Source organism: Pelobates fuscus, chromosome 2 (assembly GCF_036172605.1).
Source record: "Pelobates fuscus isolate aPelFus1 chromosome 2, aPelFus1.pri, whole genome shotgun sequence".
NCBI classification, from domain to species: domain Eukaryota; kingdom Metazoa; phylum Chordata; class Amphibia; order Anura; family Pelobatidae; genus Pelobates; species Pelobates fuscus.
This window is the reverse complement of record NC_086318.1, coordinates 425,887,875-425,907,640: the sequence shown is the minus strand read 5'-3', so window position 1 is coordinate 425,907,640 and position 19,766 is coordinate 425,887,875. Positions and strand designations below refer to the sequence as shown.

The following is a 19,766-nucleotide window of genomic DNA, read 5'->3' as shown; positions in this document are numbered from 1 at the left end:
ATGCCGCGCGGTGTTTGTCTCCCAGCATAGTGGCTGTGGTGTTAGTCGGTCTCCCAGCATAGTGGTTGTGGTGTTTGTTTGTCTCCCGGCATGCCGCGCGGTGTTTGTTTGTCTCCCAGCATGCCGTGCGGTGGCTGCAGTGGTTGTGGTGTTAGTCGGTCTCCCGGCATGCCGCGCAGTGGTTGTGGTGTTAGTCAGTCTCCCGGCATGCCGCGCGGTGTTTGTTTGTCTCCCAGCATGCCGCGCGGCTCCCCCCTCCTCCCGGAAGTGCTCGGCTCTCAGTGCAGGCATTTCCGCTGAGGTCACCGGCCGGACTCCATTAGTGCTGCGGCTGAGGGCAGCTCCTGTGACAGCCCCGAGCGGCGGATCCCCCTCCCTCCTCCCCGCTCCCCTCACCTCCTCCCGGGAGGGGGACACTCAGCTCGGCCCCCCCGGACACCAACCACGGCCGCTCCCCGTGACAGAACTCTGGCCTCCGCTTCCTCCTCCTCCGACTCGGACACCGCATCACCTCCCCCGCGGAAGAAACCCCGAGCCTCGGCGGCGGAGGAGGCAGGAGAGCCCGGGGCTTCGGCGGCCATCGCAGGCCAGGCGGCGCGGGGCGGCATGCAGGCTAACGGGGCAGTGGGTGCGGGGGCTCCGGACCCGGCGGCGGCGGCAGCGAGCGGCTCCCCCTCCTGTCTGACAGCTCACAACGGGGAGGCCTCTGCCGGGGACATCGCTCACTCCAACGGCCTCAACAGCAGCAACGGGCTCCCGGGGGCCTCCTCCGCCGAGCAGCCCGGCCTCAGGAAGAAGAAACGGCTGAGCCAGGCCGAGGAGGACGTGATCCGCCTCATAGGACAGCACCTCACCGGCCTGGGCCTCGAGTGAGTGAGCGGGGACTCACTGAGTGTCTGGGGAGTGAGTGTGTGTCCGGGGACTCACTGAGTGTCTGTCTGGGGAGTGAGCGGGGACTCACTGAGTGTCTGTCTGGGGAGTGAGAGGGGACTCACGGAGTGTCTGTCCGGGGGCTCACGGAGTGTCTGTCCGGGGTATAAAACGGCCTGAATCTCGAGTGTGTGCCCATACATATATAAAGGCCTGAGCCTCGAATGACGGTGTAAACAAGGGCCTGGACCAAGTCCCTGACTGTTTACTGGCAATGAGTGACTGTGTAAACAAGGGCCTGAAGTGTAGTGTACTGGCAGTGAGTGGCCCTGTAGACAGGGGGTGGGTGTACAGTGAGTGAAGTAAACAAAAGATCGGATCTCCTGTGAGTGACTGTCATTATAGTGAGTGGATGCCTGAGTGTTTTGGGTTATGCTTGAGTTTCCCAGGCTCCATGGGAGTGAGAGTCTACTATTGAGCCTGACATATGATTCTGTATTCAGTCTATCTCTGTGTACAACAGGACAAGACTGTCAGTGTATCTTCTGGGACCTCATCTGTTAATATAGTACTATTTATTCTGCTGCTTATTGTAAGGAGAAAATTGAGTAATAAAACGTTTATTCATTAAAGTGTTTGATTCCCTAAATATTGAATTGAAAATGTAATCAAACATTGCAGGGCTATCTATCAAAGACAATGCCTTGGGCTCAAGTTAGTGTCTGGACTCCGGGTATTAATCTCAAAATGTCTTTATACAAAGACTGTGCTTTTCACTGTGTTTGTATGTAACACACACACACCTATATGCCTAAAGAGATGGACAGGTAGGGCCTCAATTGAGTTTGTGTAAATAATCCCTGTGCCACTACTAACTTCAAATACTTTGCCTGGACATCTAGTGAGTATGCATGGCCTCAGACAGAACACTTAATCTGTATAGAGACCTGTAACTGCATAATGTACACAACAACTATAGTTGTATAGAGAGTATGAGACCCCCAGAGCCCATCTATTCACCGCACAATACGTGCAAGCCCTCTGTGAGTGTGAAGAAACCTCTTTACTGCAAGGTACGGCACTGAATTTAGTGTCTATAATTACAAAGAGAATCCCTATATGGTGAATTCGCTATTTAAATCCTGCATGTTGTATCAAAACCAATGAAGCTCAGGGGAGTTTGTGTTGAGATGCTAGGGAATTGTGAGCATCTGCATGTACATAAGGAGGTCTGTTTGACATAATTTTGGAATTGAAAATATATATATATATATATAAATTGTATTCTCATAAATTTTGTGGAAAACTCCCGTTCAAGGCCTGGGCTTAAAATTTGCACTTGCATATATCGTTTGCATCCACTACAGGGGTATAGTGATGTCTGGCTTGGATTCCATGTTTAAGTACAAGAGCTTATCATCTTTCTGTGATTGTGTCATTACATATTTGAGCATAGTCCTATACCTTATTTTGTGAAGATACCTGATGTATTGGTTGATATTTTACAAATATAAGTTTATATTAGTTATATGTGTGTTTGAAGGATCAAGAAAACGTACTGTGTGTGTGTGTGTGTGTGTATATATATATTTATTTATTTATTTTATTTTGTTTGGATGTCAATATCAAGATCTGTTGAGATCTGCAAGGAGACAGATGTTGATGGCTGACTTTAAAACCCCTGTCTATTTACAACAAGAAGTCATTCTTATCTGAACGAATAACACACAATTGTATATGTTCTGCTTGGTCCTTGTATTTCTCTGTACAGGTACTTAGAACTGTTTGGTTATCTGCTCTCTAGTTGAAGTAATATTGACATAAAAATATTGTGTGGTTTTATTTTGGATGTGATTATGCTAATCTCAGTAATCATAAGGTGGATGAATGTTCTGGGCCTGTACAGACTAACACCTTAACAACCAGGGCTTAGGCAAATCTATTTGTATCACGATTAGCCTGGCATGTCACTGCTGCTTAAGGGTTAATGTGTAGTCTGAAATGTGTGTTTAAACAGATGGTCTTTCACTTGCTCAGGCATGCAGTATATGTCATCCCTCAAATGCAGAGCTCTAGATAGAATGGACCAGGCCTTGTTTTACCTGTCATACAAATACTGCAAGTGATCACATGATTTGTATTTTGGAAATTGTGCATTGGTGTTGGTCTTGAGTCAGCCAATTATGAACACAATTGATTGTTTATGGAGGGGATTGTTTTCTGTCTCTGTGTATACATTGTAACAGACTGGAATGTGCTAGTAGCTGCTAATGCATGGGAATTATTTTGAGCGGCACACCTTATGTTCTAGTTGTTGCATATATTAATTTTGAAGGGTGTTCGCTTTGCCTGTTTAGCAGATTTTGGGATTTGTATTGTCACAGTATTTCTTAATCCATTTCTTGTCCATCTCAAAACACTGGTATGGCTGTTATGAAGTCTGCATATGTAATCATCTTCTTGTAAAGATGGCTTTTCATTTGGGCATGCCCCTGTGTATTGCAATGTTTTCATTTTGCTTCGAGCATCGAAGAGGTTAATGAATGCCTGCCCCCTAAAGGTTGTTAAGGGAGGGTGATGTTTACATCTAGTAGTGGGTCTAGGAAGAGGAGGCCTTACACAGTCCTGGTGACACTGTAGAGGAGGAGGGTTGCTTAGTGCTGTATGTTGGGGGAGGTGCAGGATTAGAGGAATCGGTGGACTCTGGGGGTCTTACAGCCATCTGAGGGAATATATGTCTGTTGATCCTTTTATTACATAATTAGTCTCTTCATTGCAGCGTTTCACAAAGTAATGCCCGTCTTGCTCAATATGAGAATGATACGTGTACACAATGGGCTGTATCTTTAGTTAACCAGTTAGTGAATATGGTTGAAGATGACTTGTCTCCAACTTCATAACAACCTCTCATTTCTTTTTACTAAAATCTATTGTGCTGTCTGTTCAATATAGAGTACATTCAGCATGGAACACTTTAAAGCTACTTGACTGTAAAATCATCTGGTTTTAAACACTCTTATAATAATGAGGACGTGCCAACTGATGTCAGGATTTGGTTTATATTTGCGATCTGAACACATCACCCAGTTTGTTAGGGGTCATGGTTGTGTGCATGTCAGATCAGGGAAACTCGCCACCAAATATCAGGGGTTTTGTGCATGAAATCAGGGATACCCCCATGCCTGATTTCAGTGGTGACGTGTCTTTCACCACCCGATATCAGGGATTGTGTGAGATTGGGGAAACTCGACACCATGTCAGGGTGTGTATATTTATGTGTAAAATCCTCACAACCCCTTAGGGTTTGTGTGTGAAAACAGGGAAACCCAACACCCATTCTAGGGATAGTCTGTGTGAGATTACAGAAACTTGCCAACTGATACCATTTTACTTGTTTAGGGAAACTCACCAATCCTATTTTGGCTTTTGTGCCTGGTTAGGAAAACTTGCTACTATGCCAAGGAAGTGTGTATCATACATGCTTAGGCAAGGAACATATATATTTTTATATTTTACCCCATCAGTACCAATATACCAAGGTATTTGCCTAACCATGATATTGAAGTTAGAGTACTTGATTACACTCAGGAGTGAAATGAATAGGTCATGGTAAGATGTCTAGGTTTTTGACACTATCTCTCTTTTACAGCCAGACAGTTGATCTCCTCATGCAAGAATCAGGATGTCGTTTAGAGCATCCTTCTGCTACCAAATTCCGTAATCATGTCATGGAAGGGGAGTGGGATAAGGTAATTCTGGCACTGCAATAACCCTTTAATGTGAGATCTTGGGGGAGGACCTATTGCTACTTTTGCAGGTTCTGTTATTGCATTGATTAATTTTGTTCGTTAAAAATGAATTTGATTTAAGCCAACTTTGGAACCTCGATTATATAACTTGTTTTTATATTCGTGTGTTTGGTTTTTTTGAAGGCTGAGAACGACCTAAACGAACTGAAGTCCTTGGTTCACTCTCCTCATGCTATTATGGTAAGATGTTTCCGAACACCGCTAACAGTTCTCTATTGCCCATTTCTTTTTCCAAGATTCTTTATTTAGGTTGGTTTCGTATTTAAAAAAAATAAATAGAAATACAATAAAATGCAAGAGATATGCGTTACAAAGTAATTGAAAGGTACGTTGAACAACAGTTTACACAGAAAGTCAGCAGAGCTTTTTACGCCCATAGAATTACATTGTCACAAATCATTTATAGTTTCTGTGGATTGGAGTCTTCCATTGTGTCAAATAGTTTCAGATTTTTGTGCTTTGAGGAGTGGCTATAAGATCCCATTATTGCAGTTCTGCATCTATATAACGGTGAACGTCCTAATCCGTACAATTTAGATAAAGTTCAAGGTTGTGATGCTGGATCAGGCGGATGTATGTGAAGTCAGTAGAGGGATCTGTAGAGAATCCCCCCCTGTGTGATTCTTTACTAACCAAAGTTCCTCCCCTCCTTAGACAGAATTATGCATATAATAGAAAAAGAGTTAATTGCAGTCTTGTAATAGGATTTCTGCTATCAAGGAAAAGATGTCTCTGTTCAGCCAAGAGTCCAGGTTTTATGAAATGGATTTTTTAAATTTTTTTTTTAACTGATTGCAGTTAGTGAAGGAATCTCTTGTGTGGCCCTAAGTTCCCCTATTGCCCTACGGGTAGCTACAGCTATCATTGCTGCAAGCTTAATTTCAACCCTATTAAATGTATCAATTGATTAGGATTCTGTTCTGCTTCATGCCCCTGTTTATTTGTAGCCAACTACACCGCTTTACAGCGAAAGGCATTCTGTAAGTTAGATCCCACACAGAGATGGGTAACATTTGGACCTTGTGGCAGACATTTGCATTGATACCTTGGCTGTGTTAATACCTTCAGATTGCCTGTTAAGCCTCATTATTTTTATTTTTGTTGTATTAATTTGTGAAACAATACATGAATTTGTTGACCATTGGTCATTGTTTTATTGGTATGGGTTAGCACTTTCAATTGACTCCTATAGGATACAGGAAGCCAATGTAAGGACTGACAGAGGGGTGAGGTGTGAGAGGATCGACTAGAGGAAAGTCAGTCTGGCGGGAGCATTCATTACAGACTGGAGTAGGGCAATGCGGTTTTTGGGAAGACCAATTAGGAGAGGGTTACAATAATCCATGCAGGAAATTACTAGAGCATGGACAAGCTCCTTTGTAGCATCTTGCATAAGAAAGGGGTGGATGTGGGCTATGTTTTTAAGATGGAATCTACAGGACTTGATAACATGCTGGATGTGAGGCTCAAAGGTAAGGCCAGAATAAAGTATGACACTAAGACTGCGCGTTTGCAAGGATGGACTGATGTGGATACCACTAACTTGAAAGGAAAGTGAAAGAGGAGGATCATTATTATGAGGAGGAAAGACAAGGGACTCAGTTTTAGAGAGATTGGGTTTCAGAAAGCGGGAGGACATCCAGTCAGAGATGGAAGAAAGGCAAACAGTGACACGTTGCAGGACGGCAGGGGAGAGGTCTGGGGAGGAGAGATATATCTGGGTGTCATCAGCGTACAGGTAGTAATGGAATCCAAAAGAGGTAATACGTTTGCAAAGAGAGGTAGTATAAAGAGAAAATAGGGGACCAATGACAGGGCCTTGGGGGACTCCAACCGAGACAGGACAAAGGGAGGTATCCTTAGAAAAGGAGACGCTGAATGAGCGTTGGGAGAGGTAAGAGGAAAACCATGAGAGGACAGTCACAGAGACAGTCATTCTTTACGTGCTTAACTGGTGTATTTTAGAATTAGGATATTTGGCTTTTCCAACCCCACAATCCATGGCATCTGCTGTTGCTCAGATTTTGCAGACATTATCCACCCATCGTTGGATAGCAGTTATGGTGGATTAGCACAAATCCAGAAGGATAATGTCAAAGTTCTCTTTTCCATTATCTGAAGGGCTGGAATGTCTGGGTTTTATCTCGCCACCAATAACCCTTCCATAAAGATTTCTGCCCAGTGACCTTTAATCTCTATTAATTTGTAGCTGGGAATGGTCTTTTTGCTTTCAGAGTCTGCAATTACAAGGCTATTCATTAAAGTGAGTTATCAGGAATTTAAAATTTAACGCCAAAATAGCTGAATTGGAAACATTCTGCAAGTCGGCTATGCTTCCTGTTTGCCTTTTTTCGTCTAAAATTTAGAATTCACTTAAATGAATTACCGTTGTTGTTTTTTTAATTGGATGTTTAGTGGCCAAGTCTTTCTGGATCATCCCTGTAGTCAAAGCATGTCAAACTCGGACCACAAGGACCATCTTTGCGAGCTCCGTGTACATGCTGGTGTTATAGCAGAGTAGGCACCTGCTTTCCCCACATTGCAGGTGCCTGCTCTGCTAACACTTACCTGGCCGGAGAGGAGGGCCAGCGAGGGAGCTCAGTGTTCCTGCTCCTCGCGTGTGCCGTCTGTAGTGAAGCCGGGCGCCGGAATATGGCATCATATTCCGGCACCCGACATCCCTAAACCACGCAAGTGAGCAGTGAGGAGCGGATAGAAGGACCCCAGGGAGATGCCCCACATTGGCTCCAAAAGGTGGGTAGCAGTAAAGTGTGTGTGTGTGTGTGTCAGTGTTGCATTGGCTGCAACTGGACAGCGGAGTACATGGAGGCACGCAACGCCACGTCACATTCCGACGTGACATCAATGTGCTCCCCCTTCACAGGGTTTCAAGAAGTAGCGGGAGTATCAGATTTGACACAGGGTGCGGACGCCGCCATTTGGGGTACACCAGAGGCCAGACTCCGGAGTCGCATACTGGCAGCGGCTATGTGAGTGGAGTCTGCTTGTTGGCTAGAGGGGGTGCTGGGATTTAGTATATGGGGGGTGCGGTGCTGGGATTTAGTATATGGGGGGGTTGCTGGGATTTAGTATATGTGGGGGTTGCTGGGATTTAGTATATGTGGGGGTTGCTGGGATTTAGTATATGGGGGGGTGCTGGGATTTAGTATATGGGGGGGTGCTGGGATTTAGTATATGGGGGGGGTGCTGGGATTTAGTATATGGGGGGGAGGACTGGGATTTAGTATATGGGGGGGGGAGGACTGGGATTTAGTATATGGGGGGGAGGACTGGGATTTAGTATATGGGGGGGAGGACGACTGGGATTTAGTATATGGGGGAGGACGACTGGGATTTAGTATATGGGGGGGGAGGACTGGGATTTAGTATATTGGGGGGGAGGACTGGGATTTAGTATATTGGGGGGGAGGACTGGGATTTAGTATATTGGGGGGGAGGACTGGGATTTAGTATATTGGGGGGGGGGAGGACTGGGATTTAGTATATTGGGGGGGGAGGACTGGGATTTAGTATATTGGGGGGGGGAGGACTGGGATTTAGTATATTGGGGGGGGGAGGACTGGGATTTAGTATATTGGGGGGGGGAGGACTGGGATTTAGTATATTGGGGGGGAGGACTGGGATTTAGTATATTGGGGGGGAGGACTGGGATTTAGTATATTGGGGGGGAGGACTGGGATTTAGTATATGGGGGGGAGGACTGGGATTTAGTATATGGGGGGAGGACTGGGATTTAGTATATGGGGGGGGAGGACTGGGATTTAGTATATGGGGGGGGGAGGACTGGGATTTAGTATATGGGGGGGACGACGACTGGGATTTAGTATATGGGGGGGGGGGGAGGACTGGGATTTAGTATATGGGGGGGGTGCTGGGATTTAGTATATTGGGGGGAGGACTGGGATTTAGTATATTGGGGGGGGGAGGACTGGGATTTAGTATATTGGGGGGGGGGGGACTGGGATTTAGTATATTGGGGGGGGGAGGACTGGGATTTAGTATATTGGGGGGGGGAGGACTGGGATTTAGTATATTGGGGGGGGAGGACTGGGATTTAGTATATTGGGGGGGAGGACTGGGATTTAGTATATGGGGGGGAGGACTGGGATTTAGTATATGGGGGGGGGGACTGGGATTTAGTATATGGGGGGGAGGACTGGGATTTAGTATATTGGGGGGGAGGACTGGGATTTAGTATATTGGGGGGGGAGGACTGGGATTTAGTATATTGGGGGGGAGGACTGGGATTTAGTATATTGGGGGGGGAGGACTGGGATTTAGTATATTGGGGGGGGGAGGACTGGGATTTAGTATATTGGGGGGGGGAGGACTGGGATTTAGTATATTGGGGGGGGAGGACTGGGATTTAGTATATTGGGGGGGGGGGAGGACTGGGATTTAGTATATTGGGGGGGGGGGAGGACTGGGATTTAGTATATTGGGGGGGAGGACTGGGATTTAGTATATTGGGGGGGGGGGAGGACTGGGATTTAGTATATTGGGGGGGGGAGGACTGGGATTTAGTATATTGGGGGGGGGAGGACTGGGATTTAGTATATTGGGGGGGGGAGGACTGGGATTTAGTATATTGGGGGGGGGGAGGAGGACTGGGATTTAGTATATTGGGGGGGGGGAGGACTGGGATTTAGTATATTGGGGGGGGGGAGGACTGGGATTTAGTATATTGGGGGTGGGGGGAGGACTGGGATTTAGTATATTGGGGGGGGGAGGACTGGGATTTAGTATATTGGGGGGGGGAGGACTGGGATTTAGTATATTGGGGGGGGGGGAGGACTGGGATTTAGTATATTGGGGGGGGGGAGGACTGGGATTTAGTATATTGGGGGGGAGGACTGGGATTTAGTATATTTTGGGGGGGAGGACTGGGATTTAGTATATTGGGGGGGGGGGGAGGACTGGGATTTAGTATATTGGGGGGGGGGGGAGGACTGGGATTTAGTATATTGGGGGGGGGGGGACTGGGATTTAGTATATTGGGGGGGGAGGACTGGGATTTAGTATGGGGGGGGGAGGACTGGGATTTAGTATATGGGGGGGAGGACTGGGATTTAGTATATGGGGGGGAGGACTGGGATTTAGTATATGGGGGGGAGGACTGGGATTTAGTATATGGGGGGAGGACTGGGATTTAGTATATGGGGGGGAGGACTGGGATTTAGTATATGGGGGGGGGAGGACTGGTATTTAGTAATTTAGTCTATGGGGAGGGCTGGGATTTAGTATTTATGGGAGGGGGAGGAACTGGGATGCTGAGGTGTTTTTAATATTGTAATTTTCAAAATAAACCTACATTTTTTTTGGGGAGTGGGGGGGGGTTTGCGGTCCACATAAACTTAAACCTTGTTTATGTGGCCCGTGCTAGATGAGTTTGACATGCTTGCTGTAGTCTGTCTGCCATGCTGTAGACCTCCAAAAATGGCTGATTGCTCCCTTTGGTTGTTCTTTAGTCCTTTGTTCCTGGGCATTGTCAGTGTCTGTTGCTGTCTCTCATGTCTGTGATTATCTGACATATTACTTGGTTTTCTTGGGCAATGTGAACTAAACAATATTTCCATTCTTGTAGTTGGTAAACTGTCTCACTGTTCAGATATGAACAATAATAAGCCATATGCTCAATACATTGCTTATGATTATACCCAGTCATGATGTTGATGTGCAATGGTTTTGAATACTTGTTTTAGTCCCTGAAATGGAATTGCTAGCTAAGAATTTGGTTTAGTCACAAAAGCTTAAAACTACTAGATTTTATTTATTTTTATGGCTAGTCAGTCGTTTTTAGTTATGGGTTTCCACAAAAGGTGTTAAAAAAAATCATGATTCAGATAGGCTTGTGAAATGTTTACAGCCTCCTTATTTCTGCTGCAGCTGTCTGCCAGTGCCAGACAGTATTCCAAATGATAAGATGAGTTTAATTTGCCTCCACAGTGTTCATCTTAAAATTGCAGCGTGTAGCAGCTGCTGGCTGCAGAGTGGGACCAAACCTCCTGTCTCTGACAGCAAGAATACAATATAGCTATGTTTAATAAGCCGATCAGCTGATTAGCAATGCAAATATCTCACAGGTAAAGCTGTTAATGCCAAAATTGTTTTCATATTGAGATTGTTACAGCAATGCCTTGGGGGCTGTAACTGAAGCCAGAATTTTCATGTGTCCATAAATCTGTTTGCATGCCTGTGTCTTGCGCACAGATTCAGTAGTTTTTTCTGGACATAAAGTCCAGGGCTCACAATTTCCACTTGCCATTAGCTAGTGACGAGTGAAAATTTAGCCCTGGCGAGAAGAAATTCCATTTGCCATGGTCCCTCTATGTTTGTAGTGGCCAGTAACCTTTATGGTCTGGCTTGTAGCCTAGGACATGGAATTTTAAGCCCTGCAATATTTTCACATTCACATGTCTCTGCTTCCCCATAATTGACAAGGCAGGTGGCAGCTTACTACTGGATTGCAGATGCACACTGCTCGTTACAAAAAGGCAGCACCAGGTTTAAAGTGAAATTATCCTGCCGTCCATTAAATAAAATGGGATTTATTCACCACACTGGCATGTATTTTGAGTGGACAAGTGAATATCAAATTATAGGGTAAAAGAGCAGACTTTGTGTTTGTGGTGCTTTTTTTTGGTTTCCATCCCTAGAGTTTTGGTATACTAGTACCTTGTGTTAACAGTGGCACTGCGAAGGCACTGCTACAAGTAATACTGGTTTTGATTCCTTTTAAAATTAGTACATTGCTATTACAGATTCAAGTTCGCCACATTTTTTGTTTGTGTGATTTGTTTTTCCCTGGGATGTTAACCATTTAAGGATAGCGGCAACTGTCCACATTCTGTTTTTAGATGAAAACAAAACCTTGATTTTTAGCTGTAGGTTTGTTCCACCATAATGTAAGGGTTTATGTTAAAGTGCTAACATGCAATTTTACATCTCAAATTTTTGCTTATAGTTCTTACACATCCAGTGAAAATAATTTAAAAGAGCTCAAAACAGATTAATGTATAATTTCTTGGTTAAATGCCTTATGTTTATGATCTAAATTTTTGGTAACACTACACCAACCTGCACACTGTTATACCAAGCTTACCTGATGCTTAAACGATTTATAACCACATGCCTGCCCTAATCTTATCCTTATCTTCAACCCTACACTATAATTAACTCTTTAAAAAAAAAAGCATTAAACATTACACTAACCCTGCTCCAACACTAGATGTAACCCTAGGGTAAACCACTGCTAACATAAATTCTGATATTCAAAATGGATTTTATTTTAACACAGTAGATGGTGGTATGTTGTTGTTGTTGTTTTTAGAATTCTACTTGGAGTAATTCTGAATAGAACCCATGGTTCTAATCAATTATATAGATTGGTACTGGAAATGCTCAGCACCGATCCTAATCAGCTGAATACAGGCTGGGACGCTGCAGTTTTTATGAATTAACCACTTAAGGACCAAACTTCTGGAATAAAAGGGAATCATGACATGTCACACATGTAATGTGTCCTTAAGGGGTTAAAGGGCTCTGTGGAGTAGAGCTGACTTCCAGCGTTGCAGAGAGCTTATCGGTCAGTCGGGGGCCCCAGCTGACTTAGAGAACCCCAGTAGTCCTGCTCACAAGACGATATCTAAGTCAGGGCCTGACAAATTTTGCTTGAAATCTAGAAGCCAGCTAAAAAAGTTAGGAGTCAGATTTTTCAACGTCAAAAATACAATTCTTAAATGGACCTTATAGTCACCAGAACCACTACAGCTTAATGTAGTTGTTCTGAAGTCTATATACTGTCTCTGTCACTCAGACAGCCTCTAGAAGTGCTTCCCGGGTCAGTGCGGGTCACACTTACATTAATGCTCCCCATAGGGATGCATTTATTCAATGCATCTCTATGAGGAGAAGTTGATTGCGCAGCATAGCATTTTGACGCACATGCGCAATAGTCTCCCAATGTTTGTTTTTCTATGGGGAAGCATTGGATTGCCTGAGATCATCAAGATTGATTAACTCTACCATGGAGGTGGGGTCAGCCGCGGCATCAACAGCACGGCGTGGGATAAAGGGTGCGTAAAAACACCTTTCCCATGTGATTTGGTGGGGGCAGGTCACCTAAACATTACAGGCACACTAATTTGATACACTCACTGGCACACAGAAACTCGCTGATTACACACACCCTGCAAGACTAACTCAAAAATCATAACTTTTTTTATTATTTTAAATTCACCTAGCCTCCCTCCCTTTTGGAGAGCTGGAGTGGATGGGCTTTCCCTGGTGTCCATCGGGGCTGCTATTTCCCTGCTCTGCTCCCTAGAGCGCTGTTTAGATTTTTTAAGGGGGTTAAATTGGGTGAGCATCGGAGAATCTCCTCTCTTTTTCTTCCTCTTCCCCTCCCCCCCCCCCTCCTTCCCACAACCCCTTCTGCCACTCTGCCTTCCCACCCAACACTACCCCGTCAGGAAGTCTGTTACAAAAAGTTCTCAACATATAACTTGTTCTTCTCCATCTCTAATACTTTTCATCACCATCCTACATAATTGGAAGACTGTAGCGCTATATCACGTGACTCAAGCCACAAAAACACTCCAGAAAGGTCCTAACACGGACTACCACCTCCAAGCACTTCACTCAATCACGTGTGACTGTATGTATGCCGGGTTCGGGCATGGAATAAAGTCTGTGGAAATAGCAATGTAACTGCTCACAAGTTATGGATTAGATAACCATGTAATGCTAACCTCATGCGGAGGATCCTTGCTAATGTAGATTTCCTTTCCTTCCCCATTGTTGAATATACAAAACCAATAAATAAAGATTGTCCCAAAAAAATTGGGTGAGAGCATAAAAGCCCTTAGCGTTGTTGATTGAATACTATTTTTACACATTTAAAATTGTGGCCAACTAGAATTTTTCAGTGTGAGGCAAAAAGATTTCAGGTGGTGGAACCAAGCATAGTCTCTGTTCATATTTCATGATGTATGGTGTAGCGTTGTGAAATGTGTATGTAGAAATATATAATTTATTGTAGATTATGACTCCCACAATTATAAGCCGCAGTACAACTTGCGAATTGGAGGCCGACTTCCTAGCTGTAATCCCTTTGCATTAGTGTTGTTGAACTACATATCCCATAATTCTCTACTTGTCCATTGCATTAAGTTTGGGTGTTGTAGCCACAGTATAACTATGCATGAGGTTCTTTAACCAGTCTTTTATTGTTTCCAGGGGAATCAGCTGACTGCAGTAGCTTCTGACTTCCAGCTGATTCACTTGTTGATACAGTTTAACTTCCTGTCCTTGGGTGGGGGGTGGGGGGGAAGGGTGAAGGAAGTGATGTAAGCTTTGTGTGACCTGTACAGTCTTTTAATAATCTGAGACAACGGACTAGAAGTACAGCCAAATCCTGGAGAACTCTTCTTCCTCTGATAGTTCTCCCTTCTAAATGTTATTACAAGATAAAACTGCCAGGGCTTGTAATCAATAAAAGGCAACTCATTGATGTTTGTTTTTTCTTTTGTGTTTTTTTTTTTTTGTTTGTTTTTTTGTTTTTTTTGCTTTTGTTTTTTTGTTTTTACATTCTTTATTTTTGCACACGACAGGGAAGGCAAGAGTAATACGACTTGTAAGCTTGCGCAGAAGCCAAAATATACAGTAACATACATTTAAATACAAATATATCACCTTTAGCACATACAACACTTCACTGTATGCAGTCTGTATCACCTGCCCCCCATCGAGGGTTTTCGTTTTTTAGTAACCTCAGTTAAGTTCCTTACTGTTATATAGGAGAGGCTTAGCGAGAAATAGCGTTAAGGTAAAGCTTGTGCAATAGTATACAATGTTGGATAACCCCTTCCAGAGCTCAAATCTTATCATATACCAGTCCTATAGATATCTCTTGTGTTTTTTAAGAATGCTGCAAGGTAAATTTATTATACAGTGGGACCTCGGTTTACAAATTTAATGCATTCTCCGGGACGTTTCTTATTGCGAAAAATTTGTAAAACGAAACGCGGTATCCCATAGGAATGCATTGACAACCAATTAATCCATTCCGGAGGTCAGAAAAAGTCAAAATGAGCTGGCATGGAAACTAACCCACAATGCAGAACACACCGTAAAAGGCATGCAAACGACGAAGCTCCGCTCCCTACCTTTCCACCGCTTGAGAAATGCACCAAAAAGTCCCAAAACAACTGCAAAAAAAATCCAGAATTGCACGTGTGTGTGTGTGTGTTGCTGCTCTGTGTGTAGATGGGTATCATTAAAGGAACACTATAGGGTCAGGAACACAAACATATATTCCACCATCTAGCCCCCCTGGGCCCCTCATGCCTCCATAAATATAGTAAAAATCTTACTGTATTCAAGCCACACTCTTCCCCCCCCCCCAAAAAAAAAAAACAAGCTGTGAATAATCTCCTCGCTAGCAGAGTAGGACATGGTAAATTTAGGATGATGTCTTCAATAAGGAGATTTAGGATCTAAGGTGTTTCCATGTGTATGGCACGTGACTGCACATTGGTAGAGTTATAATGATACACAATTTTACTACCTTGACAGAAGTTTCTGGATAATGTAACAAATATTTAAGCTGTTAAAACAGCAACATTGTATCTTGTCGGCACTTCTTTCTATCATGCAGTCTTTTTGTGGTATCTGTGTTTGCAATTTCTTTTTAAGGTGGCTGGGGGGCTTTGTCTTTTCAGCTCTGATGATAAAGTGGATGAAATGCTTAGTTGTATTTCGTTGTACATACTGTTTAGGATATTATAGAGTTAGAGCTGTGACTTGAAAAATGAACTGCCATTCCAGCATGTGTAGTTAGTGGAGGCAAGATCAGAGTAGTAAGATGTTAAATTATTTTTATAAAGGGATTTTAAATTGTATAGTGAACTTATTTTAGGCATCAGAGTAGCCTTTAACCAATCTCCTTTCTTTCAATCGTCCTGATTACAGGCATGTCGTCCAGCTCCTGGCGTATCAGGGAGTGAGAATTCCTCTGCACCGTGCCCCACTGCAGACGTCATACGGGTAAGTGCACATCTCAGTGTGGGAATAGGTATTGCGTGCGTTTGGGCTTTGATGCCTCCATATATTTGGTAAAATTAAAGGCATACTATATTCACCAAAACAACTTTTAGCTTAAAGAAGCCGTGCTCATGTGTAGATCATCATGCCCCTGCAGTCTCACTGCTCAATTCTTTACCACTTAGGAGTTGGATCAATTTTGTTTCTGTCCATGTCCTCGTCACACTTCCCCTGGCTGTGACTGACACAGAATGCATGAAAAATAATTTTCATTCAGCCTCTTGTGTGTGATTAAGGTTAAATATGCAGAGCAGGAAATAAAGAAAAAAAAATTCTAACACGAGTTCACATCTGATTGAAGATACCATATTAAATGTGTTTTGGAGCCCATTGTATTTGTGTTCACTGTGAATAGAGATGTCGCGAACATAAAATCTTCCGTTCGTGAACGCAAATTTCCGCAAATGTTCGCGAACCGCCATAGACTTCAATAGGCGAATTTTAAAACCCACAGGGACTCTTTCTGGCCACAATAGTGATGGAAAAGTTGTTTCAAGGGGACTAACACCTGGACTGTGACATGCCGGAGGGGGATCCTTGGCAAAACTCCCATGGAAAATTTACATAGTTGATGCAGAGTCTAGTTTTAATCCATAAAGGGCATAAATCACCTAACATTCCTAAATTGTTTGGAATAACGTGCTTTAAAACATCAGGTATGATGTTGTATCGATCAGGTAGTGTAAGGGTTACGCCCGCTTCAGTGACAGACCAAACTCCCCGTTTAACGCACCGCAAACAGTCCATTTGCACAACCACAAACTCCCCATTTGCACAATGTTGGATACCAAGCTAGCCATGTCCTGTTCCTTGTCCTCACTGATGTAATTGAAGGTCTCTTCCTCCACCCAGCCACGTACAACACCAAGGGTCCTCAAAAGATGACAACAAGCCCCCTGAGATGCCTGCTGTTTGGTCTTCCACCTCCTCAAAGCCACCTTCCTCCTCTGACTCCTCTTCTTCAGACTCCTCTCTCTGCGTTATTATAAGGTGTGTTAAGTAGTACTATTCCTATCAGTTTAATCCCTGTTACGTCCCCCATCAGGGGACGTGTATATGGCATCGATTTTAGGAACCGGGAGATGGAAAAAGATGCTTTGTCGGTCCTCCTACTTCAAATTTGGGGCACTGCGCGTGCGTGCGCAGGCACTAATGTGCCACCAGATAGGAGTGGTGTGTTAAGTAGTACTATTCTTATCAGTTTAACCCCTGTTACGTCCCCCTCATCAGGCCTTATTTAGTCAAATGTATCGCCCATCCTTAGGGATCCATCCCTCATTCATCTTAATAAAGGTGAGGTAATCTAGACTTTTTTGACCTATGCGACTTCTCTTCTCAGTGCTGCACTGAAGGTCCTTTCTGACAGGACACTTGAAGCGGGGCAGGCCAGAAGTTCTATCGCAAATTGGGATAGCTCAGGTCAAGCCTGCACATCCAGTAGTCAAAGGGGTTCATCGCTCCTCAGAGTGTCGATATCTGCAGTTAAGGTGAGGTAGTCTGCTACCTGTCGGTCGAGTCGTTCTCTGAGGGTGGACCCCGAAGGGCTGTGGCGATGCGTAGGTCTTAAAAAGCTCTGCATGTCCTCCATCAACAACACGTCTGCAAAGTGTCGTGGGAGGAGGAGGATTACGTTCACCTCTTCCCCTGTTAGATTCCCGTTGTGCTGTGAAATCACCCTTATACGTTGTGTAAAGCATACTTTTTAATTTATTTTGGAACTGCTGCATCCTTTACGACTTGCGGTAATTCGGTAACATTTCAGGCACTTTCTGCTTATACCGGGGGTCTAGTAGCGTGGACACCCAGTACAGGTCGTTCTCCTTCAGCCTTTTTATACGAGGGTCCCTCAACAGGCACGACAGCATGAAAGACCCCATTTGCACAAGGTTGGATGCCGAGCTACTCATGCCCCGTTCCTCGTCCTCAGTGATCTCAATGAAGGTATGTTCTTCCCCCCAGCCACGTACAACACCACGGGTACCAGATAGGTGACAACGAGCACTCTGGGATGCCTGTTGTGGTTGGTCTTCCTCAAAGCTACATTCCTTCTCTGACTCCACTTCCTCACAATCCTCTTCCAGCGTTGTAGCAGGTCCAGCAAGCGATGCTGATAAGGCTGTTTCTGGTGGTGATGGTGACCACAACTCTTCCTCTTCACGCTCCTCTACGGCCTGATCCAGCACTCTTCGCAGGGCACGCTACAGGAAGAAAACAAATGGTATGATGTCGCTGATGGTGCCTTCGGTGCGACTGACTAGGTTTGTCACCTCCTCAAAAGGACGCATGAGCGTCCAGTAACGTGGCAAAAAAATTCCCAGCTCCGCAGAGGCAGTCCTAGCACCCCGGACATACAAATAGTCGTTAACTGCTTTTTCTTGTTGGAGCAGGCGGTCGAACATTAGGAGTGTTGAATTCCAACGTGTCGGGCTGTCGCAAATCAAGCGCCTCACTGGCATGTTGTTTCGCCGCTGGATATCTGAAAAGTGCGCCATGGCCGTGTAGGAACGCCTGAAATGGCCACACACCTTCCTGGCCTGCTTCAGGACGTCCTGTAAGCCTGGGTACTTATGCACAAAGCGTTGTACGATCAGATTACACACATGTGCCATGCACGGCACATGTGTCAACTTGCCCAAATTCAATGCCGCCAATAAATTTCTTCCGTTGTCACAAACCACTTTGCCGATCTTCAGTTGGTGCGGAGTCAGCCACTGATCCACCTGTGCGTTCAGGGCAGACAGGAGTGCTGGTCCGGTGTGACTCTCTGCTTTCAGGCAAGTCAACCCCAAGACGGCGTGACACTGCCGTATTCGGGATGTGGAATAGTACCTGGGGAGCTGGGGGTGTGCCGTTGATGTGGAGCAAGACGCAGCAGCAGAAGAGGACTCAGCCGAGGAGGTTATGGAAGAGGATGGAGTAGGAGGAGTAGAGGAGGTGGCAGCAGGCCTGCCTGCAAGTCGTGGCGGTGTCACCAACTCCTCTGCAGAGCCACGCATTCCATGCTTGGCAGCCGTCAGCAGGTTTACCCAATGCGCAGTGTAGGCGATAAACCTGCCCTGACCATGCTTTGCAGACCAGGTATCAGTGGTCAGATGGACCCTTGCCCCAACACTGTGTGCCAGACATACCATTACTTCCTTTTGCACAATCGAGTACAGGTTGGGGATTGCCTTTTGTGCAAAGAAATTTCGGCCGGGTACCTTCCACTGCGGTGTCCCAATAGCTACAAATTTTTGGAACGCCTCAGACTCCACCAGCTTGTATGGTAAAAGCTGGCGGGCTAAGAGTTCAGACAAGCCAGCTGTCAGATGCCGGGCAAGGGGATGACTTTGTGACATTGGCTTCTTACGCTCAAACATGTCCTTGACAGACACCTGACTGTGGGCAGATGAGCGGGAACTGCTCAAGGCGAGAGACGGAGTGGCGGATGGTTGATAGGGCAAGGAGGACAGCAGTGGTTGACGTGGCTGAAGATGCTGTACCAGGAGAAGGATGGCGGCTTTGAGTTTGTGTGCGGCTTGTACTCATGTGTTGATCCCATAGGCGTTTGTGATGGGCAATCATGTGCCTTCGCAAAGCAGTTGTACGTAGGTGGGTGTTGGACTTCCCACGACTCAGTTTCTTTTGGCACAGGTTGCAAATGGCATCGCTGTTGTCAGAGGCAGACACACAAAAAAAATGCCACACTGCTGAGCTCTGCAATGACTGCATTCTGGTGGTGGACACAGGATGCATTGATTGGCGTGCTGTCTGGCTGACCCCGGGTGCCGATGCATGCTGTCTGACTGTTCCACTAGCTCCTTGCGACGACCTCCCCCTGCTTCCAACTGGTCTCCTCCTCCTCTCTGTCTCCCCATCTGAACTTTCCCCCTGTTCTTCTTCTCTTCTAGCGGGCACCCACGTGACATCCACGGACACATCGTCATCATCAACCGCTTCACTTGTATCTGACAACTCCGCAAA

The 19,766-nt window shown here is 45.2% G+C and overlaps 1 protein-coding gene across 1 annotated transcript in view; it reads left to right on the top strand.

Moving 5' to 3' along the window:
* Positions 1-302: 302 nt before the first annotated feature.
* Positions 303-19,766, top strand: part of WDR26 (WD repeat domain 26) — a 44,482-nt gene continuing 25,018 nt past the window's right edge. The window contains exons 1-4 of the mRNA XM_063444051.1: positions 303-869; positions 4,520-4,619; positions 4,803-4,859; positions 15,672-15,746. Of these exons, the coding sequence (XP_063300121.1) occupies positions 607-869; positions 4,520-4,619; positions 4,803-4,859; positions 15,672-15,746 (495 nt within the window). The 5' untranslated portion in view covers positions 303-606. The remainder of the gene's footprint in view (positions 870-4,519; positions 4,620-4,802; positions 4,860-15,671; positions 15,747-19,766) is intronic.